The 26,169-nt window shown below is 45.4% G+C and overlaps 1 protein-coding gene across 1 annotated transcript in view; it reads right to left on the bottom strand.

Moving 5' to 3' along the window:
* Positions 1–5,149: 5,149 nt before the first annotated feature.
* The window catches only part of GRIK4 (glutamate ionotropic receptor kainate type subunit 4), a 493,806-nt gene continuing 472,786 nt past the window's right edge, over positions 5,150–26,169 (bottom strand). Inside the window, exons 18-21 of the mRNA XM_053929106.1 lie at positions 25,619–25,844; positions 22,312–22,440; positions 8,265–8,383; positions 5,150–5,914 (exon numbers count right to left, since the gene is read on the bottom strand). Of these exons, the coding sequence (XP_053785081.1) occupies positions 5,546–5,914; positions 8,265–8,383; positions 22,312–22,440; positions 25,619–25,844 (843 nt within the window). The 3' untranslated portion in view covers positions 5,150–5,545. The remainder of the gene's footprint in view (positions 5,915–8,264; positions 8,384–22,311; positions 22,441–25,618; positions 25,845–26,169) is intronic.

The raw sequence follows: 26,169 nt of genomic DNA on the forward strand, positions 1-26,169 counted from the left end.
TGTTTCCTCCACAGAGGCCTATTTCCATTGCCTAGAATCTTCAGCCCCTCTGAATTTCTACATGGTTTATATTCCAAATCATATACCCCAGCACTTTGATATTTTGTGCTTTGCTTTCACTGCTGCTTACAGGTAAATTTTATCTTCCCAGAGTCCAGACTATTTTCCTTCTTCATCAGTTTCCACAGGGTCTAACGTGGGGGGCGTGCTAAAGAAACAGCCTCTCAAGACCACTCAGCAATGTAGGAACAAATGCCAACAGGAGGAGCGGTCCTTGGTCCCCGTTTCCCTCTGGCTTTTTTTTTTTTTTTTTTTTGACAGAGCCAAGAGAAAACATTAGATTGAGTGCAAGGAATGCTGACATGGACAGAATTCTTCAGCTAATTTTCTGGCAGGGTTGTTAGCACAGGTAGCCAAATATTAATAAAGGAAGGAAGGAAAGGAAATCAGACATTATTAAACATAATAAACTAGGACGCTGAGTCAGACACTGAGCCTGTTGCTTCACTAAGAAGTTACAGTTTCAGACACTCCCCAGGGCATCCTCCACCCTTGGGACCAAACTCTCCCAAGGCGGGCAGGAAGGATCATTACAGCGGAAGGAATAAGGGCAGCAGGAGAAACCCCTCTGCTAGGCGCATGTACAGTAGAAGCCAAGATGGCACAGGGGGAGGTGCTTCTACCCTGAGGCACGTGCAGTAGGAGCTAAGGCTACGACCACAGAGGCCAGTCAGTTTAGCCTGGGAGAAGGATAAGATTGGGTAAGGGATACTGGACCTGGAAGATCTAGGAAATGGATTGGGGGGGGGGGGGGACCCAGAGCCAACCGGCAAAAACTTAGAAAACTAATTGGTTAGTTTAAAGGGCTCTTGGTTCTTCCCAAGCCCAAGATCATACAATCCCAACTTAATAAAGAAGCTTTCTCCTTCTCCCTTGCACTCGCCCTCCCCCGTGCCCTCGCCTGCGCCCTCGCCCTCACTCTGGTAACACACGCTCGCCCCATTTGTTTGGACGTTCTTTCCAGATCAGCCATGTGCATCTAGCAGCCATGCAGACTCCATGTGCTGCACAGCGCCAGCCTCTGGAGCGCAGCTGGGAACCGACTAAGCTAGCTGGATGTTGACAGACATGGCTGAAACAATGGTGCAGAATGCTGGACCCTGTCCCTGTTTCTGGGCCTGATGAAGACAAGGCTTAATTTTTTTCCACAGAGGGACAGAGCTTAACCCAGGACAGCCCTTTGTGTTTACTTCAATAAGCCTTACCCCAGCACAGCTTCCCATGCATGGACCCCTGGAATGCTTTCCTTGAGATTTGGAGAAAGAGTCCCATTTCCACTGGCAACAGGAGGATCGTTGCACTTACCTGTCTCACCTCCACCCTCTGCAATACAGACCCTTCACGTCTAACTTCTTAAAGGGTCGTGTCCAGACATAACATCAGTCATAATGCGCCAATCCCCTGACATGCTTCAGTAAATTCCAGCCAGTGAGACATTTTCATACATGCTCTTAGTTAATTCATGGGCAGATCAGCTGCTCAGCTTTTTCACGCGCCTTCTGAGGGCCTCAACTCTTCTGCCATTTGTGATTAGTGAGGCTGTTTTCTACTTCATTGTCTTCACAAACTTCTTTCTTTCTTGATCTCAGCACTAGCTCTGCTATTTGTGTAATGTTAGTTTTTCTTTCTTCACATTTTGAATTTAGTATGAAATTAATGAAATTTGAATGATAATGTTCTATCAGTACTGACAGAATTTCTCTTGCCTGGTTGCCCTTAAATTAAAATGGGGTCATTGACAACTTCAGTTCTAAAACTTAGAGATGTTTCCCCCTGGAAGCCGCACCCAGTTTATTTATACATATATGTATTTTTTTCCTCTGAGAAGAATGTTCTGAAGGCATGATATCACCAGTCTTTGAGGAACACACTATAGGATGACCAAGTTGTCAGCCCCTGAGGACACTCTGTCTGGATAAGGGTGGGGACTTGCCTGTGGGGAGAAAGCCGCCTTTCACAGAAAGGCATGGGAATAACTCACAGCTCAAGGCAGCTAAAGGTTTAATTTCTCTCTTTGAGAAGGCGCCATAGGAAGCACTAGCTTTAAGCAAAATCTTTATGAAAGGATTCCTTCTCTGAATTTTCCAAACGGGCCTCTTTGTTATTACCCCAAGGGAGCTGACAACCAGTCAGGGAATCAAATCTCCCTTATCATTTCTAGACTATTTTACCTCACTGTGCACACCTCATTGGCAGGGGGGGGCCACAAATAGTTCTCTCAAACTTCACTCAAACCAATCTGCTGTGTCTGAAATGCCTCCGCCCCTTCTGGCCTTGTGTATTTGACTCCTACACCATGGGGAAATCCCCTTGGATTCCCAAAGAAAATTAAACTCCTTGGAATCCAAAACTAATAAACTTTCACAGAGTGGCCCCAAGTGGATTGGTTATCATGCTATTTCAGTCTCACCTAACCAATAAGAGGGCCAGTTGGCAAGTTCCCAGGGTGAATATTCTCATATGAGCACTGAATTAGAGAAAGCCAGAAGATTTTTGGCCATCTACGTGCTCAACTTACACCCCACCTGAGTTCTGAGGTAGAGATCTTGTGACGGTTGGGGCCTTGCAAAGCAATTAAAAGAAATAAAGCAAAGTATTATATTTTAATTGATGTAATCTTCAAGCTCCCAGTGGAATCTTGGGTGATATCTGACTAGAGTTACCCTAGGTATCAATAGATGACTATTCTGTGAAAGTGCATTTAAGAAGACAAAACCCTACAAATCCTGAACTTCATTAACATGTGTATCTGTTTGGGGGAGATTGGCTCAGACTCCCAGGATTACAAATTGAAAGAAGCCACCTAGACTTTTCTGGGATCTGAACAAAGAGCGAAAGTGGGTGGGGGAATGAAGAGGGCAGTGGAGAGAAGGATAAAGAGAGAAGGGCAGGTGGAGGGGAAGACACAAAGTAGGTTTATATTTTTATTTGCTTTTGGAGTGCCTGGATATTAGACAGGCCAGACCATTTTTTCCAAACCAAAACAGCTTTCATCCATCACTAACTTTTCAGGGTTTGTTTCTGTTTTATTATAAATATTCCAGTCGAAGAAAGATAAACAGACATGAAAAACTGTTTTATACAGTATACAGAGTCAGATAGAAAATACAGAATGGAAAAGAGAGTCAACAACCAACAAGATAAAAATAGAGACCAACCAAGGAAGAGAACTAGCTGGTTGCAGATCCATTCACCAGCTTGAGTGAGGTGGAGAGATGGTCTCCACAGCTAACAGAAATTGTCCAGTGCTATCACTCTTACCTTTGTTCCACACGGTGAAAGGAACAGACTTTATAAATGAATCATGGGACATTTATTTCACTAATCCATTAAAAAAGGTTTGCTATTGATCAAGATATCTTACTTATAAAAATGAGCTTTTAGAAAAAACACCCCCTCCCACCCCACATGTGGTCCCAAATGTGGTGCCACGTTGTCAGAAGCAAGGGACGGAGCTGTGGGTTGGAGCAGTGCGGCACCACCAGGGCCCGCGGCAGTCTGCCTCTGGGTGCCATTCCCACCAAATCCACCTTTCTCCATAAGGCTTGAGGCAAGGTTTAAAAAAATACTCATGTCCTGCACAGCTTGCTGTCATTTAGTTTTTAAAGAGGAAAAAATAAAAAAGAATTCAAATTCACAAGAGAGAAGGTCAGCCTAGGACAAAACTGGCGGGTCTAATAGGAATAATCAGAGGTACCACCTGGCCTCCTGAATGGCAGCTCTCACTAATTGTCCTGGCACAAAGAGAATGCTGACCTACCCAAACAGCAAAATCATGGATTAAGCTCATCATCTTCCAAAGATGTCTTTATTTTAGTACATTCAGAACAGAAACAATGTGAGGACAATTTGATTGAAGGTGTTGTTGGTGGTGGAAGTGGTGGTAGCGGCAAGTTATTTCCCGCTCCCTCTAAACTTTTTAAGTTTACAATCATAAATTGCATAGAATTTAAGTTTTCTATCATAAAATGAAAACTCTCTGCATGAAACTCCCAATTGGTGAAAACAAGCAAAGGTCAAGCAGCTGTTGGAAGCCTCACACCTCCCAGCAGATGAGCTCTCTGGCTCCTGCAAACACCTAACAAGCAGCTCTCTGAGCCTGGAAAGCATCCATAACTAATTTTGCAGACGGAAGAGAAGTTTGGTGCTTTGCTAAGGTCACACAAGGGGGCTACTGTCCGAGCTGAGGTTAGAACTCAAAAATTCCCAGTTCGCAGCACTCTGTATTGGCTACGAGAACCACCTCTCTCCCAGGACCATGGCAAACTCTTGATTATTTAAGGTCTTTGCATTTCGTAAACATACACACACACATTTGCACCCAGGTCTCATGTCTAATAACAAGAAATCACCCAATCCATAATAGCCTTGGGGCCTGGCTTCACAAGCAGCTGCTGAGTTTGGTTAAAAGAGGTGCAGGTGACAGACAGTGCATCAGAGCCAGGGGGCCCTTCTTTGTCCTCTGTGAATGCCATTCCCTGCGAAGTGGACTTCACAGTGGGAAATTGTCTCTTCCCTCTCCGCTCCTTAGACAAGGCTCCAGGTAGTCTGTGAGTTCTGCTCTTCTCGCCTGTCTCTCTTCTTTAGAGATCACAAAAGACTGAACCAAATCCAGTAACAGTGAAAACAGGAAAGGGAAGGAAAGGACGTGTTACCCCTGAAACCCCAGCCATTTGAAGGTTTCTCCGAGTAAACTGTGAATTAACTGGTTTGGGGGAATTCAAACATCACTTTAATGGACTTTTGTTTGAGCTCTCCCCCTTATTCTTCCTCTGGAGACTCTTCTCCTACACGTATGCCCCGCCCCCCCCTGCAGCCACCACACAGGAAGGGGAGTTCAGCACCTGAATTTGACACGCTGGCCGCTCCATTTCCTAACTTTAGGAAAAAGGGTCAGGGATTTTTTATACTTCTATTCCCTAACCCAGCCTACCCCTCCAGATAAACCAGCAAACAAAAACAATGAAGAGAATTGAGAAGACAACAAAGAAGAAAAGGGAAGGAGGGGAGAGAAAGGGGGAAAATCATTAACAAAACATTAACAAAAATATACAAATCCAGAAAAGAAAAACTTCCCTGTTGAGTTTATTATTATTTTTTCTTGTAAGAACTAGACCCAGAGTACAATGGCCCCTTCCTAATGGGAAATTCCACCAATGCATCGGACTGGTCTGGGAGGGACCCCCGCCCCAGGCTCTGTCACTTTTGCCGCAAGGAAAGGCCGGCCAGGAGAAGAGGGGTCCTTGTGGTCCGGTGCGAGAGCGTCCCATCCCCACTCGGGGGCAACGTCTCTGTGTGGACCCGACTTCGGGACCTGGGCGCCGTCTCTGGCTGGGGCGTTGGTCTCTTGATCCTTTTGTAAAATGACTGGATCCAAAATCCGGAGAAGTGTGGAGGCTTTCCAGTCCGGGCTCTGGACAGACAGTAGCGCCGCCGGGCCCTGGCGCCACCCTACCTGGCCTACGAGAGTCCTGCCTCTCCAGGGCTACTCCGGCTCGCTGCTGTTTGTGGCCTTGTCCCACTCCAGACTGTCATCGCTGCGGGCGGGCGACGGCCGGGCCCGCAGGCCCTGGAACCTGCGGCACTCGGGGCAGACCCGAATGTGAGTGCAGCCGCGCGCCACCAGCGCGGCCTCCTGGGCCAGTCTCTGCGCCAGCTGGTCCGGCTCCCCGGCCCCGGCCCCGGCGCCACACAGCTTGCCGTTGCTGAGTGTCACCGTGCCCCTCGGCCGGTGCTCCTCGGGGCCTGGGGGCCGGGGCCGCGGCCCTCCCGCGCGCCGCCGGCGGGGGTGGACTCCGTCCTGACACAGGATGATGCTGCGCAGCTCCGTCACCATCTCCTGGCAGACGGACACCTGGAAAACAGGAAGGGGTCACAGCCCAGCCTCTAAGAGCCAGCCCATGGAGTTCCCTGCACATCTGTTTGGATGAGTTTAGGGCCCGCGTCACAGACTCACACGTATAAATAATCTTGGATATGAAGATTATGTGAAGGCCTTTCAATCCATCTCCTCACCCCAGCTCCCAGCTAATATGCAAACGTCCTACTATAATGTTCAGCAGCTCTGCCCGCTGCTTGCCCAATCTTTGTTTGAACACCTTCAAAGACGACAGCCTTTCCGGGATAGGAAAGAGCCACTGCCTGGTTTTGGTTGTTGTTTGTTTTTGCATTTCTATCAAATGCTGCTTGGGTCTACTGAGTTAAAAATTTTGCTCTCGGAAATTTTCCATTAACACCAGTTAAATTTGGACCCAGAAGCCCACTAAATTAATAGCCCTTTCACTCCATGTGAATCTATTGGGTATTTGAACAAGCTACATGTCTGCATGAACCTTCTGTTCTCAGGTTAACGATTCTCATTTTTTTTAACTGAATGGTCAGAGCTGGAGAAGATGCACTCCAATCATTGGGACAACGAAAACCACGGCAACACTACTCCTACAGGTCCAGTCCCATGACATTAAACCCAGCTGTGTTTCAGAATATTCTGGATTTTAGGAAGGTAATACAATACACATGCAATTGTTATGTGTCACACCCAGTGTGGTCTGGAGCAGACTCTACACTCAAACACATTAATATTGCTGTGGCACAATGAATGTGCCTTCACACTGAATGAGACAAAGACCATATACAATAGTTTCATATCAATTCAAGTTTTGTCACCAAATGTATTTGCTTGACACACTTATAAAAAACGTGGAACTTTCTGAGCTTCTTAGATTTCAGAATTGTGGACGAAGAATCATGAATCTGGACTGCTGCTACTATTACTACTATTATTCCCACTTCACAGATGTGAAAATGGAAGCTCAAAGGTTATATATCTTGCTAAACATTACTTGACTAATAAATAGCTGGACCCGAATTTGATCCTAAACTTTTCTACTCCAAAGAGCATGCATACTCAGTTTAGTTGTCCACCCTGTGCTAGAAAGGACACCTTCCCAGACCCTGATGGGAGAAGCAGCCTTCTGTTGTTTCATGTTCTTTCCTCCAGTCTTTTGGTTCTGTCAACAGGACTGTTGTTTGACCACAGCCAAACAGCTACAGTAGCTCTTACTCTTCTTCATTTCAGCTATTTGGAGTCCTCACTGGATTTTACAAGGTGAGTCTAGGCTATGGGGTGAGCTCTTGGGAAAGTAACCAAATACGTACTGATTCTCTACTTGAAGCAGCTACTGAGAAGTAGTATCATCTAAAAGAATATGACCTGAGTAAGAATTGAGACCTGAATTCTAAACACACTATTGGTATTAAATAGCAGAGACTCTATGCAAGGAACTTGACTTCTCTGTGCTTTTAATAATAACTATAACAAGTAAAACACCACCACCTGCCTAATCTGTTACATATGACAAGAATGTAATAACATATATCTTTTGACTGTGCCTTTCATGGAAATAAAGAGATAAAAGACACAGTCCTAATTACAGCACAGTGTATAAGTGCTCGGTGCACAGGTTACACTGGTGTTGGAAAAGTGGTAGAATAATGAACTCTTCTGGTCCAGGGAAGAAGCAGGAGAGTTGGAGAAGGCTTCACAGGGAAAGGAACACTGAATTGGTCTTTCTTTCTATAAGTAATAAAAAAGTATAATTCATGTAAGGAGCACACAGCAGTGAAAAGCCAGCAAAGCTGTAGAGAAACTAAGCAATCTTTACTTGTAAGTGGAAAACATACTTAAGATGGAAGAACTAAAGTTATGGTTTCCATTAGCAAGCTGGTACTTTTGCTTGTTTTCCTTCAAAATGCCACATCTTAAATTATACTTGTATAAGATTTCGTTGTTCTTAATTTTTTTTCACATATTCATTTGCTGGGCTGTTTCCTAGAACAGCAGTCCCCAACCTTTTTTGGCACCAGGGACCAGTATTTCCATGGAAGGGGCACGGTGGAGTTGGGATTCAGGAGAGCTTGAGCTTCCATCGCACCCAGTTCCTAATAGGTGTGCGGCCCAAGGGGTTGGGGACCCCTGTCCTGGAAGAATCTGAAACCCAGAAGTTCAGTGCTCTTTCTATGGCTGCATGAGTAGTAGGTGATGAAGCACTGACCAGATCTCCAGCCCTCGGGTCTGTCCTGTGAGTTCTCCATTTTCCCGTGGGATTTCACAGGATCTGACTGAAATGACTTGTATCTGTGCACAAGCCTGTGAACTTGTCCCTTCTGCCAATGCTACAGGCCATAACCCTTTGGAGGTTTACCTCAGTCGCTTCTGAGTGTCGGAGAGTCCATAAAAACTCCAACATAGCCATAAAAATGGCCACGATTAAGCCACAAATAAGAACCACAAAAATTCCACCAATATTCTCCATTCCCAGTCCTGTAAGGAAGTGGTAACAAACAAAAAACAGTGTAAAAGAGCTGGAAGACATAATCATTCTACCAAAAATGCCCAAAGTCATTTAAATGACAAGAACTTGAGACTTATGGATGCTTTATGCACATATTCCTTGAAGAGGTATGATTCTTTTGAAAAAAATGCAGTGTAGCTGTAGTAAAAGAAGGGAGTGGGAACCTAGTTGCAAAGGCTGGAGACCGGTGGAAAGCTTCCAAAAAGGCCTCTGGGAGTGGGTTGTAGGGATCAATTTAAGAAAAGAGCTCAGGGAAATTTGTGTTAGCTTGTGATACCAAATACCTATACATTCTAGTATTTGCATAAAAATGTTAGTCAATATTACTCACGTGTTTGCTTGATATAAAGCAATTGTTTTAACCAAACTATAGTTAGAAAAAATATGTTAACTAAAATACAAATTTGGAAAATAAAACTTTTAATCTTACTTTTTCTCCTACCAGACCAGTGGTTTCCAACACTACCTGCCATCAGAACTGCCTGGGAAGTTTGTTAACGTATAGATTCCTAGTTATTCCCCCAGACCTATCAAACCCATATCTCTGGAGATGGGGCCCAAGAATCTGTATTTTAAAGCACGTTTCACAGGTAACTCTTTTCCTGCATTGGTATTTTTTAGAAGCGTTGTATGCGCCTGCAGGTTCCTTTTAGTCAGGCATAGTTCTGGTTGGACCCTCACTGTCCAGCATGACACCTGACATGTAATATACTCAATAAACGTTTGTGAAATTATATGGTTGTTTCACTTCTACAGTGCCAAACATTAAGTTTAGCTAAGTAACTGGATGCTACTTTTGGTATTAAAGAAACCCATCAAAAGCATCATTTGTCCAGGAAAATGCTAAGAAGTTCGCTTACGTTCCGTGTGATTCCGAAATGCTTACACATCTGACTGTTCAATCAGTGGTGCCATCGCGGGCTGCGGCGCCACAGCAGTGTCAGGGAAAGCCCATTTCCCACAGCACTGAGAGCTGAGTCATGATCCGGGAGCAGAGATCTGACACTACTTTCTGCACCTGGGAATGCTGGAAAAAGAGCCCTAAATGGCCATATCAAGGTGCCTTGGGTTTCCTCTCACAAAGCCTCAAGTGGATGTCTGTTGGTTTTACTTTGGTTTTAAAGTGACAGAGCACAGTGCAGTGCCTGCCTGCCCAGCTAATCTGCCACCACGGCTCCAAGGGCTCACATAATGACTGTGTCAAATGGACTATATGCTCCGGTCTGCAGGTGCACACAGGCAACTCTGGAGCACCTATGTGAATGAGACCCTCTTTTGAATAATAAAAAAGGGGGATTATTTTAAAACTCAATTTCAAGGAAGGCATATAGGGTTTGGAACAGATTTCTACCTTTGAGGAAAAAGGTGCTAGGGGTTTATTTGAACGCATGCCTCTCTAACCTGGGACCATTTGGGCAGAAGGTTTTTGACCCTAAGAACATCAGGATCCATGGGTGGGGTGGGGGTGGGGGTGGCGATAGGAACATTTAAGAGAGAATACACCAAGGATCTGGCTGGAATGTGCAGGCAGATGCTCCAGTCACATGGGTAAGTGTGGTGAGAACTGAGGTACTGGATGTCATCTGCGTGTCATGGACGACCTAGCTTCTCCAGCTGCCCCTGTGGAGAAAGGCTGGAAAGATATCTCCAGGGAAGGTTTAGTGACCAAGGATGCCCATCTATTCAGGTAAACAGTTCCCAAGTGACTGTTGAGATACTTAGTATATTCCTCTCCACCCACTTTGGATAGTACTGCTTTGTATAGAACAAAAGACCAGGATTCCCTTGAAGGCCTACCACCTGCCCTCTTGTTTCTGCAGAACAGGCATCCTGCCTCGCCACCAGGTCCCTTTCCGGCCACGTGTGCTCAGCTGCTTCCTGCCTCTCTGAGTCACCTCAGCCCTCCTCAGTCTTTCTTCCCCACTTACTCTTTCCATTCATACACACATACACTCATGTTTCTCCCTTCTCCAAGAAAAGTAAAAAAATCCTTCTTGTTCTTCAACTCTGTCTAGTGAACACCCCCTTACTGCCCTTCCTTCCCTGGACAAGCTTTTTTTTGAAACAGTTATTTATATCAGAACTATTTTAAGACATTTTAAAACCCTTAAAATGCTTACATTTGCAGATCCCAACTCACATAAAAGCAAATAGAAGACAATGAACCCACATCTTATGTTAAATGCATTTTTAAAATTTTGCTTCTGAAATGACTGAATGAAAAGAAAGGGTTAATTTATAATTGGCTGTGATTTCTCAATCTCAGCAATCTTGTGCTAAATGAGACAAATCTAATACAAATTATTTCTAAATAGTGAAGGTTTTATAAATATTAAATTTAAAAAGTAATAGTCAAAACAATGTCACATTTTGGAGATATTTAATTCAACATGTCTGCCTTAATTTAATTTTGCAGTTTTCTTTTTGCATTTTGAAAGTAATAATTTTCTTCAGACCTCAAACATAATTTTGGATGCTGGAAAGACTTTGAGGTCCTCGGTAATCTTGTCTATGGTATGTGAAACAGTTCTGAATTCACTTTTGTTTTTCCTATTTACTCCTCATCCCATGCAATTTTGTCCTGCACTGCTAAAACCACCCTCACCAACTTTACCAGTGAACATTTTATTTCTAACTTACTGGAAAATTTCTTGTCCTGATCTTAAGTGACTGCCTATAGCACTTGACATTATCCATCTCACCCCTTTATGGCTTTTAATAAAACCATTATTCTCTATTGTCTTTCAATCTTCTCAGTCACCTTTGCTGGCTCTGAGGCACATTCGCTCCTTAAAATTCTGCATTTAGTCTCTTGCCTCTCCTTTATGCACTAGGCTATTACCAAGTCCTGCTGACTTTATCTTTATCTCTCCTACCACTTCCCTAGTTCAGGCCCTCTCTGTCTCTTGCTTGGACTATTGCAACATCCTCCAAAATTATTTTCCTGCTTGTAGCTGCGTCCTCCTCAACTCTTCCCTACACAGAGTTGCCCGCATGGTCTTTCAGAAATGCAGAGTCTAACTGTGACATATCTTCTAGTAACACAGAACGGTTTAGAGCTCCCACCACACATCATTATTACTCCTACTTTACGCAGTTTCACTCCTGTTAGCGCCTCTGCCCGGAACCTATCCCCACGTCCCAGACACACACCTGGCAAACCTCAACTGCTCTTTTAAGACTTAGCCTCAGAGACATTTTCTCTGGGCCACTTTTTCTGATGCTACTTGACTCTCTTAGTTACACTGTTTTTGTGTTTTACTGATAAAGCATTATGTACCACTCTAATATTGCATAAAACGATACAAGGTCTGTCCAGAAGGTATCCAGCCATGTAATAGGAAAAATAGAGACATTTATTGAAGAAGATAAAAGAAACACTGTACACAGGATAATGACAACTAAACCCCTTTCAAAGCAGGTATCTTGGGGACCTCACACAGTTGTCCCAATCACCATTAGATGCCCCATCATATTTTCCTGAATCTCATCAATGGTCTGAAATTTCTTCCCTTTCAAAGGTGGTTTTAGTTTTAGGAAAAGCCAGAAGTCGCAAGGCACTAAATCTGGGCTGTTGGAGAGCTGAGTCACCCAGGTGATTTGATATTTCACAAAAAAACTGCATGAGACATGATGCATGAGCAAGCACGTGGTCATGGTGAAGCTGCCAGTCGCCAGTTGCCCACAGCTATGGCCTTCTGATCATATGAATAGTTTCCTTGGAGGAATGCTCAAGCTTAACACAAAATTTGATGCAGATTTGTGGCTCTACTTGCTTAGTCATGTTGAATGCAACAGCCACACAGTACACATGCTCACTCAACGGCATCTACTGCCCCCACTGACTAGTACAGTGAAGTCATTGTTCATGCATGTGCATTCCAGTTCACTCTCTTTGACCACCAGGTTACATCGATGTCACGCAAACCATTCTCGTTATATTAACAACAGCTGGACCTTTTCTGGACAGACCTCGTATGCTAGTTTAATTATGTATATCCAGACTTTCCATTAGCCTGTGAGTCCCATGAGGGGAAGATCCATGTCTTGTTCAACTCTGTAACTCCATAATCGTGGTGGCTGAAACCCAATAAGAGCCTGAGAGTATTTGTGGAAAGAATGAGAAGAAAAAAAGAGGATAAGAGCTTCCAGATTTAGAAGCTTGCATTATCAAAAGCTTTGGATCCATACTGTGATGTGTATTCATTCCCAATTAAGTTTTGTTTGAATAATAGTAAATAAAGTGTGACCACGCTTGTCGAGTGCTCCCAGCCTGGTCACAGAGCAGACAGTCCAGACCGCACCAAGCGTGGCCAGGATGGGACCACACATTGCCGAGGATCATACATTGTGGCCTGTCGGCACTGGGTCCCAGGCAGCTGTGAGGGCACGGTGTGGGGCCTCAGCATACAGGTTGTTTGTGCGGGGGTGATGTTGATTTCATCAGGGAAAGCTTCTTGGAGGACCTGAGGTTTTAATAGGATGCTGGTGGAAACCATTAGTCACTGAAACACCCCACAGTCTTTCTTTCCCAGCTTCTCGGGTTTCAGGGCCAGAATGTTAATCCTGGGAGTCAGCTCCAGAGTGCTGATTCCTGGCTGAGTGGTCTCCTCCCCTCAGGACTGATCCTTGTATAGCACTCATGCTTTTAGGAATATATTGGAAAGTTGGAGCAAGAATAGATTGCTGGCAGAGTCAGAGTTGAGAAACAGATGGAATGTGGAGCAGTAAGTGGGAAGCATGTGTTAAGAGAGTGAAGCATTTTTATTTCACACTGTCATCAGTCATTCTCCTATGAAATCAGTCCATGCCTTCCCTAGCCACAGCCGCCACTCAGAGGAGCCTTTGGGTGGATTCTCTCCAGCCTGATCATGACCTTCACTTCACTCACAGATGCCTCGGGGCCTGCAAGGGAAAGCTGTCTAATCCCCCGCCCTCACCTTAAATAAGATGGGAGCCACCTAAACAGAGGATTCTCAAACCGGGATTTTTTTGTTGACACTCTGAGCCTCAGCTGTGCCCCAGCGGTATGATCATATTAAGTGAAACAGAATTGAACTCTCCCTGCAAACTCATAGTTGGTTAAATACTAACTGTAGTGTCACACACAGATTGCCCACAAATATAAATGCCAGTTGACAAATCCAAACAAACAAATTTGTTTCTAAAGCTGCAGAGTGGAATGGCTGCCTGGAAGGGAGTGCCTTTGAGTAGATTTGATTCTCTACCCACCCACCCTCCTGCTCTGCCTTCAGTTCTGACTGTGAATGATCACTGCTTGGATTTGGGTGCATGTATGCCTCAGGCCTTAAAATCCTTGCATATCTTCAGGTAGCACAGTAGAAATCTGCAACTGAGATGCAGAGAAATTATTTCTGAACAAGTAAAGGTTAGTCGTAGCCTGGGAGGCAAAGAGGCAGGGGGAGGCCACAGGGACCACTGGGGCAGGTACAGAGACAGGAGAGACTAGTGCCACAATCTCATCAAGGAGCAGCACGTTTGTTCTTTGATGATGCTCAACCATTCTTTTTTGAGAAGCTCCCATGAACTGAGCACTATACTAGGTGCTGAAGCTCTGTGCAGTGTTTCCCAATGAAAACATTTGACAGGAACATGCATTTTTGACCAATATGACTTTTAAGTCATATTGAGGCCCCACCCCATGCCCTCACTTTCTATGTCAGAATCACATTCACCTATATCCATGTAAATATATTAAGTGGTCCCATCTCCACAGAATTGTTTGTTGGAAATAGCAACTCACACGCCCACGTGTGAGCTGACCTGTACGACCTTCCCAGAAAATGCCGAGTGACTCATCCTGTTTGCCTTGCTGAGGACTGGGAGACAGAAGGCTGGCCACCTCTTCTTTCACTCACTGTGACACCTGTTGACTAGGCCTAGCAGCTTCTGGAGACAGTGATGGAGAAAAATAGGGAAAGATACATGAAACAGAAAATGGATGGGAGAGGAATTCGATAACTTTTGTGATCTATCAAACACAAAGTATGGGAGAGGCACTTTGCAATTTATCGAACTATGACCACTTCAGTTTTAAAAGCATTCCTTATCTCTTTCAATTATCATTAAAAACACTGTAAAGGAGGCCCACTGTCCAAATTTTATAGTTAAAGAAACAGAAATTCAGAGCACTTAGGTAAGTTGCCCAAGTTTTCACACTAAGATAAATCTAGATAAATCTTACTGCTCGGCTGATGTTCTTTATAAGTGTCTACTATGAACAAAGCTACCATGCTAAATAGTAAAATTCAATCTTAACAGTTGCCCCGTGATATCAGCACTATCCTTACCCACTTTCCTGACCAAAAAACCCACGTCCTGGAGTCAGGCACCTTGCCCAGTGCTCATGTCTAAGGCGGGGAAGTGCCAGATTCAAGCTGAAGCTGAAGCGGGAGCCAGAGCCCTAACCCCTACCCCACACTGCCTCTCTCAGAAGCTTGGGTCCCTTGTGTTACAGGGGCATAACTACAGGGTCCCTCTGGCACCCTGATGACTGCATTCATTCCTGGGACACCCCCATCCCCAATGCGACCCAAAGTGACCAGGGAAGAGAGTCTTGTGTATAAGCTATTAGTTCCACTGATAAAATCCCCTTCTTTCCTTGAGAACATTACATCAAATGTTTGAATCAATGATTTGTTGACTTAATCTTGGCTCAGTTTCCAGAGCTGGGCTTCAGTTTTTATAATTGCTGACCTCCTCTGATGCCCACACACTGGGATCTCCTTTACCTCTATGCCTAATCATGTTTTCTGGCACCCCCTTGAATTTCTCTGTCCCTTTCCGATGAATTTGATTTGATTAGGGAGAAGCTTCCTCTGTAAGCACCTCTCTAAGACACTATCTGAACTCCCATATTGGGTTTCCAGTCTTGGCTGTATCAAGAGAAACCAGAAAACTAGGATAATCAGGCTGGGCCACCTGAGAAGAAAGAGGAAAACATCCCCAGAATTCCCCTCCCACCTCCAGTCACTTGCCCCAACTCCTGCTGAGATGTCTCACCCATTCATTCTCCAGCTGTGCCAGTTGCCAAATTCCTGCTCTCTAAGGATTTTGTGAGTGAGTGTCACCAGCCTCTTTCCCACCCTTGAAAGGGGATCCCAATTTTCACAGCCTGGTGGTGTATTTGTGTTCTTTTGCAGCTTGATTGTGAACTTGTGTTTTTCAAGATAAAGGTATTTAATTTCCTTGAAATTCGCCTACTACCTTTTTGTCTAGCAATTGTTCTGCAAACCTTCAGCAATCCAATCCCCCTGAATTGGGATGCTGGCATCTATGAGTGGCCAGCGATATTTATTTTCATAGGAGCTGAGTGAGAAAATAAATAAGTGTTTTGGAAGAGAAAAGGCAGAAGAAAATGAAACAGCTTGGAACGAAGCCTGCTTCTTTTTGTAATTCTCCATTCTTCCACATAATTTGCCATTTCATTTTTTAGCTGTGTATGAAGGTCACTGAGCTACAGACAGAGAAATAGGGACAGTTGAAGCAAGGGGGTATCGTTGTGGTTCTCACCTGAGACAAGTATGACTGGCACAAAGACTTGGGACTGGTGGCATCGTAGCCGATGTTACGATGCTCCTCTAGAGTTTGGCAATGATGTTGGAGCTATAATATTGGTTAGAAGTAGGACAGCACTCAAATGTTTCTTTGAAATTTCTCACATTTTAATAGGATAACCAAGTAGAAAAGGATTGTATTAGGCACCACACATTGTCTTGTATGTTCTAATTAAAACCAAGCACCTATTGCCAGCCATGCTCAGTTTCAGGTCTCTGGGTAAAGGACCCTCTCATAGTTGCCTCGCCTCTATCTCTCTGCCTGTTCCATGTTTTTCTCATTGCTTTGGGCACATGTGAAAGCAGTTTTACATCACAAAGAGATCTGCTTTAGACAGCATTTTAACACAACCTTTTTGTTCAATGTGAAAAATATCCCTGTGGCTGCCTTCCTGGGGACCATTTAAAGACCTTAGGGGGTCATGCTGGGCCTGAACTTCTGGCACAGCAGGGGGTCCCTTGAGCAGTGAATTCTGTTCCCTAAGTCTGACAGCTAATTTGACTAAACAGTGGCACCTCTCCTTCCAGGCTAGTCATGCTTCTCCTTGGCTTGGCCAGGAAGCCTTTAGCCTCTCGATTATGTTTGTCTGTGTTCAGCTTTGGCAGAAATGGGGCCATTGCTTTAAACTGGCACTAGCTACTATGGCTGGGATGGGAGTGGAAGTCCTGGCTCTGATGGGGACATGCGTGTCTCCCAAACAGCGCCTGCTTGGACCTCACTGTTTCTTCATGGAGCTCACCCTCTGGCACTAAAGAACACCTGCAAAGAGGCAAGAGAATGTTGGCTGATTGACAGAACCCAAGCATCTTCTGAAGCATCGGATCCTGGACAGGATGGTTCCCACTATTTACTTTCCCTCCCCATCGGCTCAGTTCCCTTCTCTCTTCCAATCAGAACGCTTGGTCCCCAAGTGAGGAGAGGAGAGAAGCCTTCTGCTCACTCTTTCCATCTTCTCTGGGAATCTGATCTCTGCCCGCCATTCTTCTCCACCCATCCTGAACTCTGATGTCAGATCAGTCCTTCTTAACCTCTATGGAATGAGGAAAAAATCTCCAAAGCTGGCCACTCTACAAAAATGATAACAATCTTCCTACAAATGTACCAAATATCTACCACAAATTTTCATTTCCACTTGATTGCCCAAAACAGAGACTTCTCAGTCACTTTGGTTTTAAATTCAGTTAAATGCAGTGTTTTCTCTGCTCCCTCTTCGCTCCAAGGTGTTTTTCAGGTCTAAGACTGGAAAGGAGATTATATGTTATGCCATGGGAATGGGGTTAGGGACCTGGTCTTAATGTTAGATTCCACTTTGATTCCCCATGTTCTCATCTGGAGCCCGGGAAAACACAAACCAGTCCTTGGGCCCTCTCTGCCCTGGGCCCGTGTGCCATCTCGCATGCTCTCAATGCACCGTGGCACGACACCTATTCCTGGGACTCGCCAAACCCCTGCAAAAAATCTCTTTCTCTCTTGGAATCCTCAACTAATCTAGGAGTTCTATGTGCCACTATTCTGTCCCAGCAGGACACAAGGCTCCTTCTTGGGGATCTGCCACATTCAAACATATCCTTTCCTGTTCCAAAGTTTCCTGTGCTGACCAGTGAATCCATTTAGTGCCTGGTTTGCAGACAAGGTGGCCTGGCTCTCCTATTCTTTTTGCATTCTTTAACTTCTATTGTCAACTTTATGCCCAGCTTACATTTTTTCAAGCAAATTGAACACTTTAAGCTCTAATAATATTTGTTCTGCTGTGGATTTTAAGAGCTTCTTTGGGAACTGAAAGCGCATTTGACTGTATTCTTCCCAGGGTGATGAGTGTCCCCTAGGACCATGAATGCCATGAGAGCTCAGAACTCCACCCCCAGCACCTGCTTCCATCATGCCACATCTCACCCAGAACTTGTGCCTCTACTGCCAGTAACCTCACCCCCTGCCCAGTGTGGTGTTACTGGGCTGAGGCACAAGCAGAGCTCTGGGATGGTTGTGGGGCCTCTTCCTAGATTGCTGATTTTACTTCAAGTTTAAGTCAGAAAAACGTTTTTACATTAAATTAACATGCTTGTATTACATTGTCAGATGCAAAATTCAAATGAATCTTTAGGACAAAGCAGAACACTTTAAGGAAATTCCAAGCATGGAGGGCTGCTTTAGACTATGTTCCCAGATCCCAAGAGTGCACACTCAGTGTCCTCTGCTATTAATTCCTTCTATGGCAAAGTCTGGGACATGCTGGTTTGAAGCCCAAATGCCTTTACCTAGGTTCGTGTGCCTGGTTAGCTCCAACCTCATCCAACTTACTCAAAGCAAGTTCTGAGTGTAACAACTGTGCTCCACAACATTCCTAAAACAGTGACTCTTAAAGAATGCTTCAAGGTCCAGGCCAAGAGGTCCAGGCCAATTGTCTCTGTAGAGCATTCTCTGACCTTAGCTCAAAATGAATTACTTCTTCCTCTAGGCCTCAGAGCACTTTCTTCATTTAAGCAGACCCACAGTGGAACCATTAAAAGACTATCTGTGCCTCTCTCTATGTTCTAAACTTCTTGAGAGTAGGGCCATATCTTATTCCTTTTGTTATCTCAAAGCCTTGCACAGTGCCTGATATGCAGCATTTTACAGTATTTGTTGGATGCAGTGGGGACTATGTGAATACTTTCAGTGCCAATACCTCGGGTGGCAGTGTTCCTGTTTGGGAGGATGAGTGTGGAAATAGTGCCAGGCTGGGGTCCTTGACAAGTTTGCTCATTCATTCTTTCATTCATTTGTTATTAATTCTTTCCTCAGATAATGATGACAGATGATATGCTGGTCACTGTGATACAAAAATAAATAAGACACAGTCCCTGTCCCTGAGTTTCTCATAGTCAATGAAAGACAGAGAGCAACAGACACAAAAGGAATGTCCTAAGTGCTGATTTTGGAAGGGCTGTCTAGCCTAAGGAGTACAGGACAGACAGGCACACCTGTGGCTTGCGAATACTATTTAAACCTCTCGTTGTGCTTTACTGCTCCTTTACACTGAGATTTTAGAGTAAACTGAGTATGTATTTCCTTCGTGCCAGGTGCTGAACTGAGTGTTTAACATGATGTCACTCCTTCAATCTTTATAACAGCCCTGAAGGTGGAATTATTATTATTGCCTCTATTTTCCACAAAAGGAAACTGAGGTTCAATGACCTATCATAGTGTATACAACAAGGACATCTATGAAGTGGAGTCCATTTGACCCAGTGCCCACTGTCTTCAATCCTATCAAAATTACCTCAAGGAAGCCCTTACTGGGGTGGCTCAGTGGGTTGAGTGCTGTCCTGCGAACCAGGACATCACTGGTTTGATTCCCAGTTGGGGCATAGGCCTGGGTTGTGGGCCAGGTCCCCACTGGGGGTGTGTGAGAGGCAACCAATTGATGTTTCTCTCACCCATTGATGTTTCTCTCTCTTTCTCCCTCCATTCCCTTCTCTCTAAAAATAAAATATTTTTAAAAAACTGCCTCAAGGAAGAGAACCATCCTAGTGTCTATCCAACAGAACCAACAGGATACAGGACAGTAAAGGTTTGAAGAGTTCCATTCTTGGGGGGATGGGGTGGGAAAAATAAGGAGTCCACTGCATTTCAAGTGACATCCAAAATGGGAGTGAGATGATCCAAATTGAGGCCTGAGTGAAAACTCTAAGGTACCCAGATCCTATGTCATCATACCCATGTGCCTGCCAGTTCACCACTGTTTCTCCATAGGATTACAAGTGTACATAGTAAAGAAGTGCACAAAAGGGAAGGACCTGTGGTGAGGTTTAGGGGTTGGAGATGGGGGTCAACCTGGGAGGTGGAATAATGCAGTGGTGACTCTCAAGGGGAAACCAGCTCCCAGGGCTCAGATAAGATCAGGTTTACAAAAGAAATAAAGCTGGCAGGCTGGTGGGGCACCAGCAGGGGCCAGTGGAACTCCCCACGCCTGCTGAGGCTCTGAGGCCATGGCTATATCACTCCAGACTCCCTCATCTGCACATGTTCAGTGGGCTATTCAGAGGCAGGAACAACTCTACTGTATAGAAAACTCTGGGTATAAAGGCTATTGAGGAAAGTGATTACAAGCACAGTTTCATTCATCACTTAGTGTGACCTGGGAGAACACAGTGACTGGTTGCTTTTGCTAGCTATCAGTCAGCATGATCACACATCCCACAAACACTTACTGAATACCTACCATGTGCTAGGCTCTGTGGTGGAGGCTAGGGACATAGAAGCCAATGTGACTGGGTCCCTATCTAAGGTGCCATCATCCAGGCAAGGAGACCAAGAAATGCAGTATCCTACACTGAGAGCCACAGAAGGCACCTGGCGCTCTGCAGGGAGATGGTGTACATAGGGATCACAGGCTGCCACTGATCAGCCAGAGGAAGGACCTGGGCTCTTTGGCTCAGGTCCCATGTCCGCCCCTCCATTCCTATTTTTAGATTTCTCCAGATCAATAGCTAACACTGTTTCCTTCCTCATTTCCTTGGTAGAATGGCTCTTTCCTACCACTCTCAAGTTTACTGTTATCACAGAAAAACATTAACATATGTCAACTTACAAATAATCTCAATTCATTTTGACTATTCCAGGTCCAGTCAGATTTAAAATGCTTTCAGCCCATGTGTCTTTTGGGGGGGAAGAGGTGGTGGAGGAGCATTTTGCTACCCATACCTTCCATTGCATAAATCCTGCAGGCAGCCTACCTCTTTCCATGGGGATCCTTCTCTGTTCCAGCTGCAACACCTACAGTGTCTGCTCACAGCCCTGCCCATTGCACTAATTTCTGCCTCCTTGCCTTTCCTCAAGGTGCTTATTGCCTGCAGTACCCTCCCTACCTACTCAGGCCTTGAGCATCTTCAACATCTAGTTCATTCTATCCAACCCATAAAAGTGTCCTGATATTTTTCTCTGTACCTCCCCATTTCTTTTTTTCTCTGAATGAACAGAGTAGTGTCCTCCACACTTGATCTTTGGGAAGTGGGCAGCCAGGAAGTGTGTGGCTTCTCTAGGTTACTCTGATGGGAAGGGTAGCATTTCCTCTAACTTACAAAGGGCATGCCCACATAGGTCCATATTCCTGAGATCTCTCCTTGCAGGACAGAGAGCCATGTAGATACTTGGAAACACAAAGTCACTCATTCACTGTCTCACCATGCTGAGCAGAGAGGGAAGCACATGGTATTATTATCCATTTTACTGCTCTGCTGCCTTCCTAGGGGAGAGAATGTATAGGTAAATTTGTTGCATATTTTGGCAAGGCTGTAGTAGATTACTAGGGTGAGCTATATGATTTATTGTCTACACTAGGACATTTTGAGAATGAGAGGGGTTCTAACAATAAGTAACAAGAGTTAACTGATCTACAACAGGTGTAATCTGGGACCATTCTGGGCAAATCAGGATATGTGTTCCCCTGGGCGCTCAGGGACCCTTAACTACATATGTCAGTCAGTGTCTGCTTTCTATTCAGCCTGATTTAATATTCATTCATTCATTCATTCATTCATTCAATAAACTGTCCATGTGCCAGACCCTATGGACAGCCCTGTGAAAAAGACAAACTCTGCTTCCATGAAAAGTGACATTCTGGTAGAGGACATGGGAATAGACAAATAAATGAATGGAAATGTAATATCAGATAGCGATGAAGTCTGGGAAGAAACATAAAACAGGGTTTGGGTGATGGGGAGAGCTGTGTGGATGGGGAGGGATGCTCTTGCTGAGGGACCATCTTTTGGGAGGCTGGGAGGAGGAGACAAGGGCACAGACTCTGAGGGGCTGCAACCTGGGAGGCTTGGGGAAGAGAAGGAAAAGGGAGAAGCAGATCAGGTAGAGGCTTGAGGCTACAGAAAGCTTGATCTTAACTCTGAATGATGTGAGACACCACTGGAAGGTCTGTGCAGACTGATGCTGCACTTGTACTTGCATCTTAGGAAGAATCACTCCAGCTGCTGGTGGAGAATGCACTGTAGAGGGGCAAGATTGGGAAGGAGAACAGGCTGTTTCAGTCGTGTGGTTCTGAAGTGATGAGGGCAAGAGCCAGGGGGAAGTGGTGGTTAAGAGGTGGCCGGATTCAGGACATGTGGTGGAAGTGTGGTCTCCAGCGCCTGTGAGCCAGGTAGACATTGGTAACCTGCAATATGCCAGGACCCTGAGATAGGATGGACCACCAGCCAGTAGCAGCCTAGCCCCAGGTTTTGTCCAAGGATGTTCCCCATATGCCTTTGAAGTCATTAGCTGGAATGTGTATACAGAAATAGGCCCTGTGGGTCTCTAGAGTAGGAGGGGAGGCCCTGGACACGCTTACCTTTGGCTCTGTGATCCTCCTCCTTGGGGCACTTACCCCCTTCCCACCATTTACGCTTCAGAATTTCCAGGCGATTGGTCTCCTGTAGCTGGAGAATGGCCAGATCAAACTCGTCCCGGAACACCGAGCCTGTGGAGGCAAAAAAGCCCAGAATGCAGGTTGTGAGTGCCCTCTTACACACACTGCACCCCTCTCCCAGGAAACCTCCTAGCCAACCTGCTGGGGAGCCAAGGGGGAGGCATGAAGTGACAGATGGTGCAGTCCCCAGGGCACTGCCCTCCTCTGTGCTAGTCTGAGGGCTTTTGTGGGGATGAGGGTTCCGGCTTCACACAGTCCAGGGCACTCAGTCCTTTGCACTTCCCTTCTCTCCATGCTGACTGGTGGGTCCCCTGGCAGAGACCCCAGCACGGGTCCAGTGACAGCTCTCCAGGCACCCTGCCTCCCCACCCGTGGGCCACCACTTTCCACCGTGGGTTAACCTGCGCCAGATAAGAAGCCGGTAGCAAAGCTTCCCATCTGCCTCCAGGGGAACCAAGGAGGGAAATTTGTGACATAAACCCTCAGTTGGGCAGTTGTCTATTTTCTACTTTATTTAAATTAATTTCTCTGGCATTTATACCTCTTCCACATTACCCCTGACAACTGTTTAACCAGAGCAGCCCCCAATGAGACAGAGCCACCTGAGAGTGTGGTGGAAGCTCCTCTTCACCATCTGTGTGGAGAACCCAGGGACCAGGCACCCAAACACTTACAGCTACCTACTGAGTGACCAGAACCCACTGACTCATCCACACTCTGTTCATATGCCCCCTACCCTCCACCTGCACACACAGAAGGCTTCTGTTCAGTGCAATTCTTTTTTAATTTTTCTGGAATATGGTCAAGGAGCTTTGGTTCTAGAATTTAGGTTTAATCACAAAAACAGGCTTGAATGAAACAGTGCAAGGCTTGATGCCCCAGCACAGGCTGAGGCCTGACATCATTAGAAAAACTTCCAAGGGGCTGGAGACCAAATAAGCCACCCATTTTCTTGCCCAAGCTCTGTGAAGGCCTGCTGTGGACAGATACCCCTAGGGAAAGGCTATGTTGAAAATTCTCAAACTCTCAAACTCTGATGTACATACAAATCACCTGGAGACCTTGTTGACCCACACTCTCTGAGTCAGTGGGTCTGCACTTGTGCTAATTTCCAAGGTGCTGCCTGACGCGAGGCCGTGGACAGCATTTTGACAGGCAGGAAACTAGTGTAGCTCCCAGACCTCTCTGGGCTCTGACAGCCAGGACTCTACAAGTAGGACCTCTCCTTCTGTAGATGAAACTTCACTGGTGTATGTGAATTCTAGGCCTGCAGCACCAAGTGCGTCTACATAACTGGTCTGAGTGCACATCAACAGTGCCTCGTGAATAGTAGATACTTAATACACATCTGCAGGGAATAGCTACTTGAACTAACAGATGGTGTTAGGTGGCAGACTAATGAACATTCCAGGTTTGAAGACAAGTGTCCAGCCAAGCAAGGCATTTCAAACAGTTTTCTAGGCATTTTCAACCAAACCTCAACAGCATGCCCTGGGTCCTATGAAAGGATTATTCCACTTACTCCGTTTTTGCCTACTTATCTCCTAAATCACCTGGCTAATTTCCCATTGAACTCTTTGTTCTGTTTCTCCTAATTTTCCTGAGCCCAACCACATTGCTTTCTCTATAGTTATGCCCTTTACCTCCAGCTGAAGAATGACACACATGCTTGTCTTTCCCAGAAAGAACCTCAGCCGGACCTAAATTCCGTCATATCAATAGACTGCGTGCTCCTCTTCCCAGCCTGGCCCGAGAGTCCAGAAACGTCCACAGCTGCCCTGCCTGCCTGCCCTCTCCTTGCCTGGTAAGTGAAGTACTAAATTTGGAGACAGGCATCCTAGGCTTAAGCTTATTTCTCTACTTGTTCTGGGACCTTGGACAAGTGATTCATCAGCTTTGAATCTCAATTCCATCCTCTAGAATGGGAAGGGCTGCATCTACTTTGCAAGTGGGGAGATTAAATAGGACAGTACATGCAAAAATAAAATCATGTTAGATACTGAACAAATGCATTTCTCTCCATTTCCCTGGCTATTGATGGACATTTCTAGAATCAGTCTGCTTTCTGTTAATAGTGGCTGTCAGACACTGCGGTAAGGCACCTGGCTAGATTATTAGATTTAACCCTCATATTAATCCTATACAGTAGGTATTAGAAGCCTAATTTTACAAACAGGATAACTGAGACCCAGAGTTCAATAACCTCAAAATGGCCCCACAGCCAGCAACAAGAGTGCATTCCCAGGTCCGCCTGACTTCAAACTCATGCCCTCACACTGGACAGGTCAATGTGAAGCCTATACTGTATAGAGTTCTGAGCAAGGTGAAGGTCAGAAGAAGGGATGTGTGAGGGGCACACACTCTATGTCAATTTCCCACATGACCTGGTTGCCTGAATCCCTGCTTGTGCCCTTGCTGCCGATCTGAGGGCAGCCTTGGATGGTGTCAGCTCTCTGCAGTGTAGCTCTCGGTGGTGTGTGGAGAAGGGTCCAGGTCCAAAGCACCTGGAGAACAATTCAGATCTCTTCCAAAATCACGACAAGCTGCTAAAAATTTTCCCCTCACCTCCAGTAGAGGTAATATCAGCAGAGGAAGGCCCAAAGCGCAAATATCCTTTAGATAGCAGAGCTGGGACAACATTCTGGAAGCCAAACATCCTTATCCCTCATAACCAGATGGCACAGTCAGCAAGCTGAGTACCAGGGCTCTCCCCTATTCCCACGTCTGCCAACTCGGAGCAGGAGCATCAGCGAAGGCCACAGTTGATCTGAAAGCCATTTCATCTGATCTCGTCAGTCTTCTTTTATAGTAAAACTCTCACCAGGGACACTAAGAGCAAAATTAATTCATTTGAGTTTTACCACCTTTTCCTTCTCCTTCCCAGGGCTAGTAGAGGTGTTAATCTCTACAGAGAAATGGGCAGGAAGCAGGAGATGGGGAACAAAAGGCCTAAAAAATCCACCAAGGGCAACAACATGCCCTCAATAGTTAATTAATTAATAACTCATCAATTAGCCCTTTAGTAATTAAGGACTGAGAACTCATCACTGATTAGTAGAAGAATGTGGGTTTGCTCTTTTAAAAAAAATCTCAACAATGCCCACCCATTGTCACTGTTACACTGGTTCTTAGAAACGGGGTTGTGGAATTCAGTGCTGCATTCAGTGGTTCTAGCTACTCTGACTGCCTGGATGAAGCTACCAAAGGAGGCTGTTCCTCTGCTGCATACCGACTGGCATGCCAATCCCATAGCCCTTGGTGTCCAGCAGGCCCCCAATCTGAGTGAGGTTGCAGTTTCGCTGCCGATAGTACTCATTCATGGTGGACTCCAGGAGGAAAGCGTAGTTGGAATTCAACACCCTGGCGATTCCCTCCTCCGTGCTCTTCACAAACACACTTGGCTGCTTGGAATACATGTAATTCCACATGCGCTGGTAGGTCTGATAGCGGGAATTCTAGGAAAAGAACACAAGGAAGCAGGATTTGGAAAAGAAAAAGGACGTGCTAGTTTAGAAAGGGAGGGAGTCTAAGTGAACCTTAAAATTCTAGCCCTTCTGCTATTCAATCACCTTATTATATTCAACAACCTTTTCCTTTTCCCTCATCTCTCAACCAACACTGCATGATGGTGGGAAGAGGGAGTTGTGCCCTTGACCTCTCACAGAAGGATAAAGAAGGAACTGGCCCTCTGCCTGATGGGCTGGAGACTGATTTAGCCTTATCTGCTCTAGAGAGGGATTCCATTGCCAGGTCCTGAGTTCTGACAGAAGTGAAAATGGA

The sequence above is a fragment of the Desmodus rotundus genome, chromosome 7, assembly GCF_022682495.2.
Source record: "Desmodus rotundus isolate HL8 chromosome 7, HLdesRot8A.1, whole genome shotgun sequence".
Classification (NCBI taxonomy): Eukaryota; Metazoa; Chordata; class Mammalia; order Chiroptera; family Phyllostomidae; genus Desmodus; species Desmodus rotundus.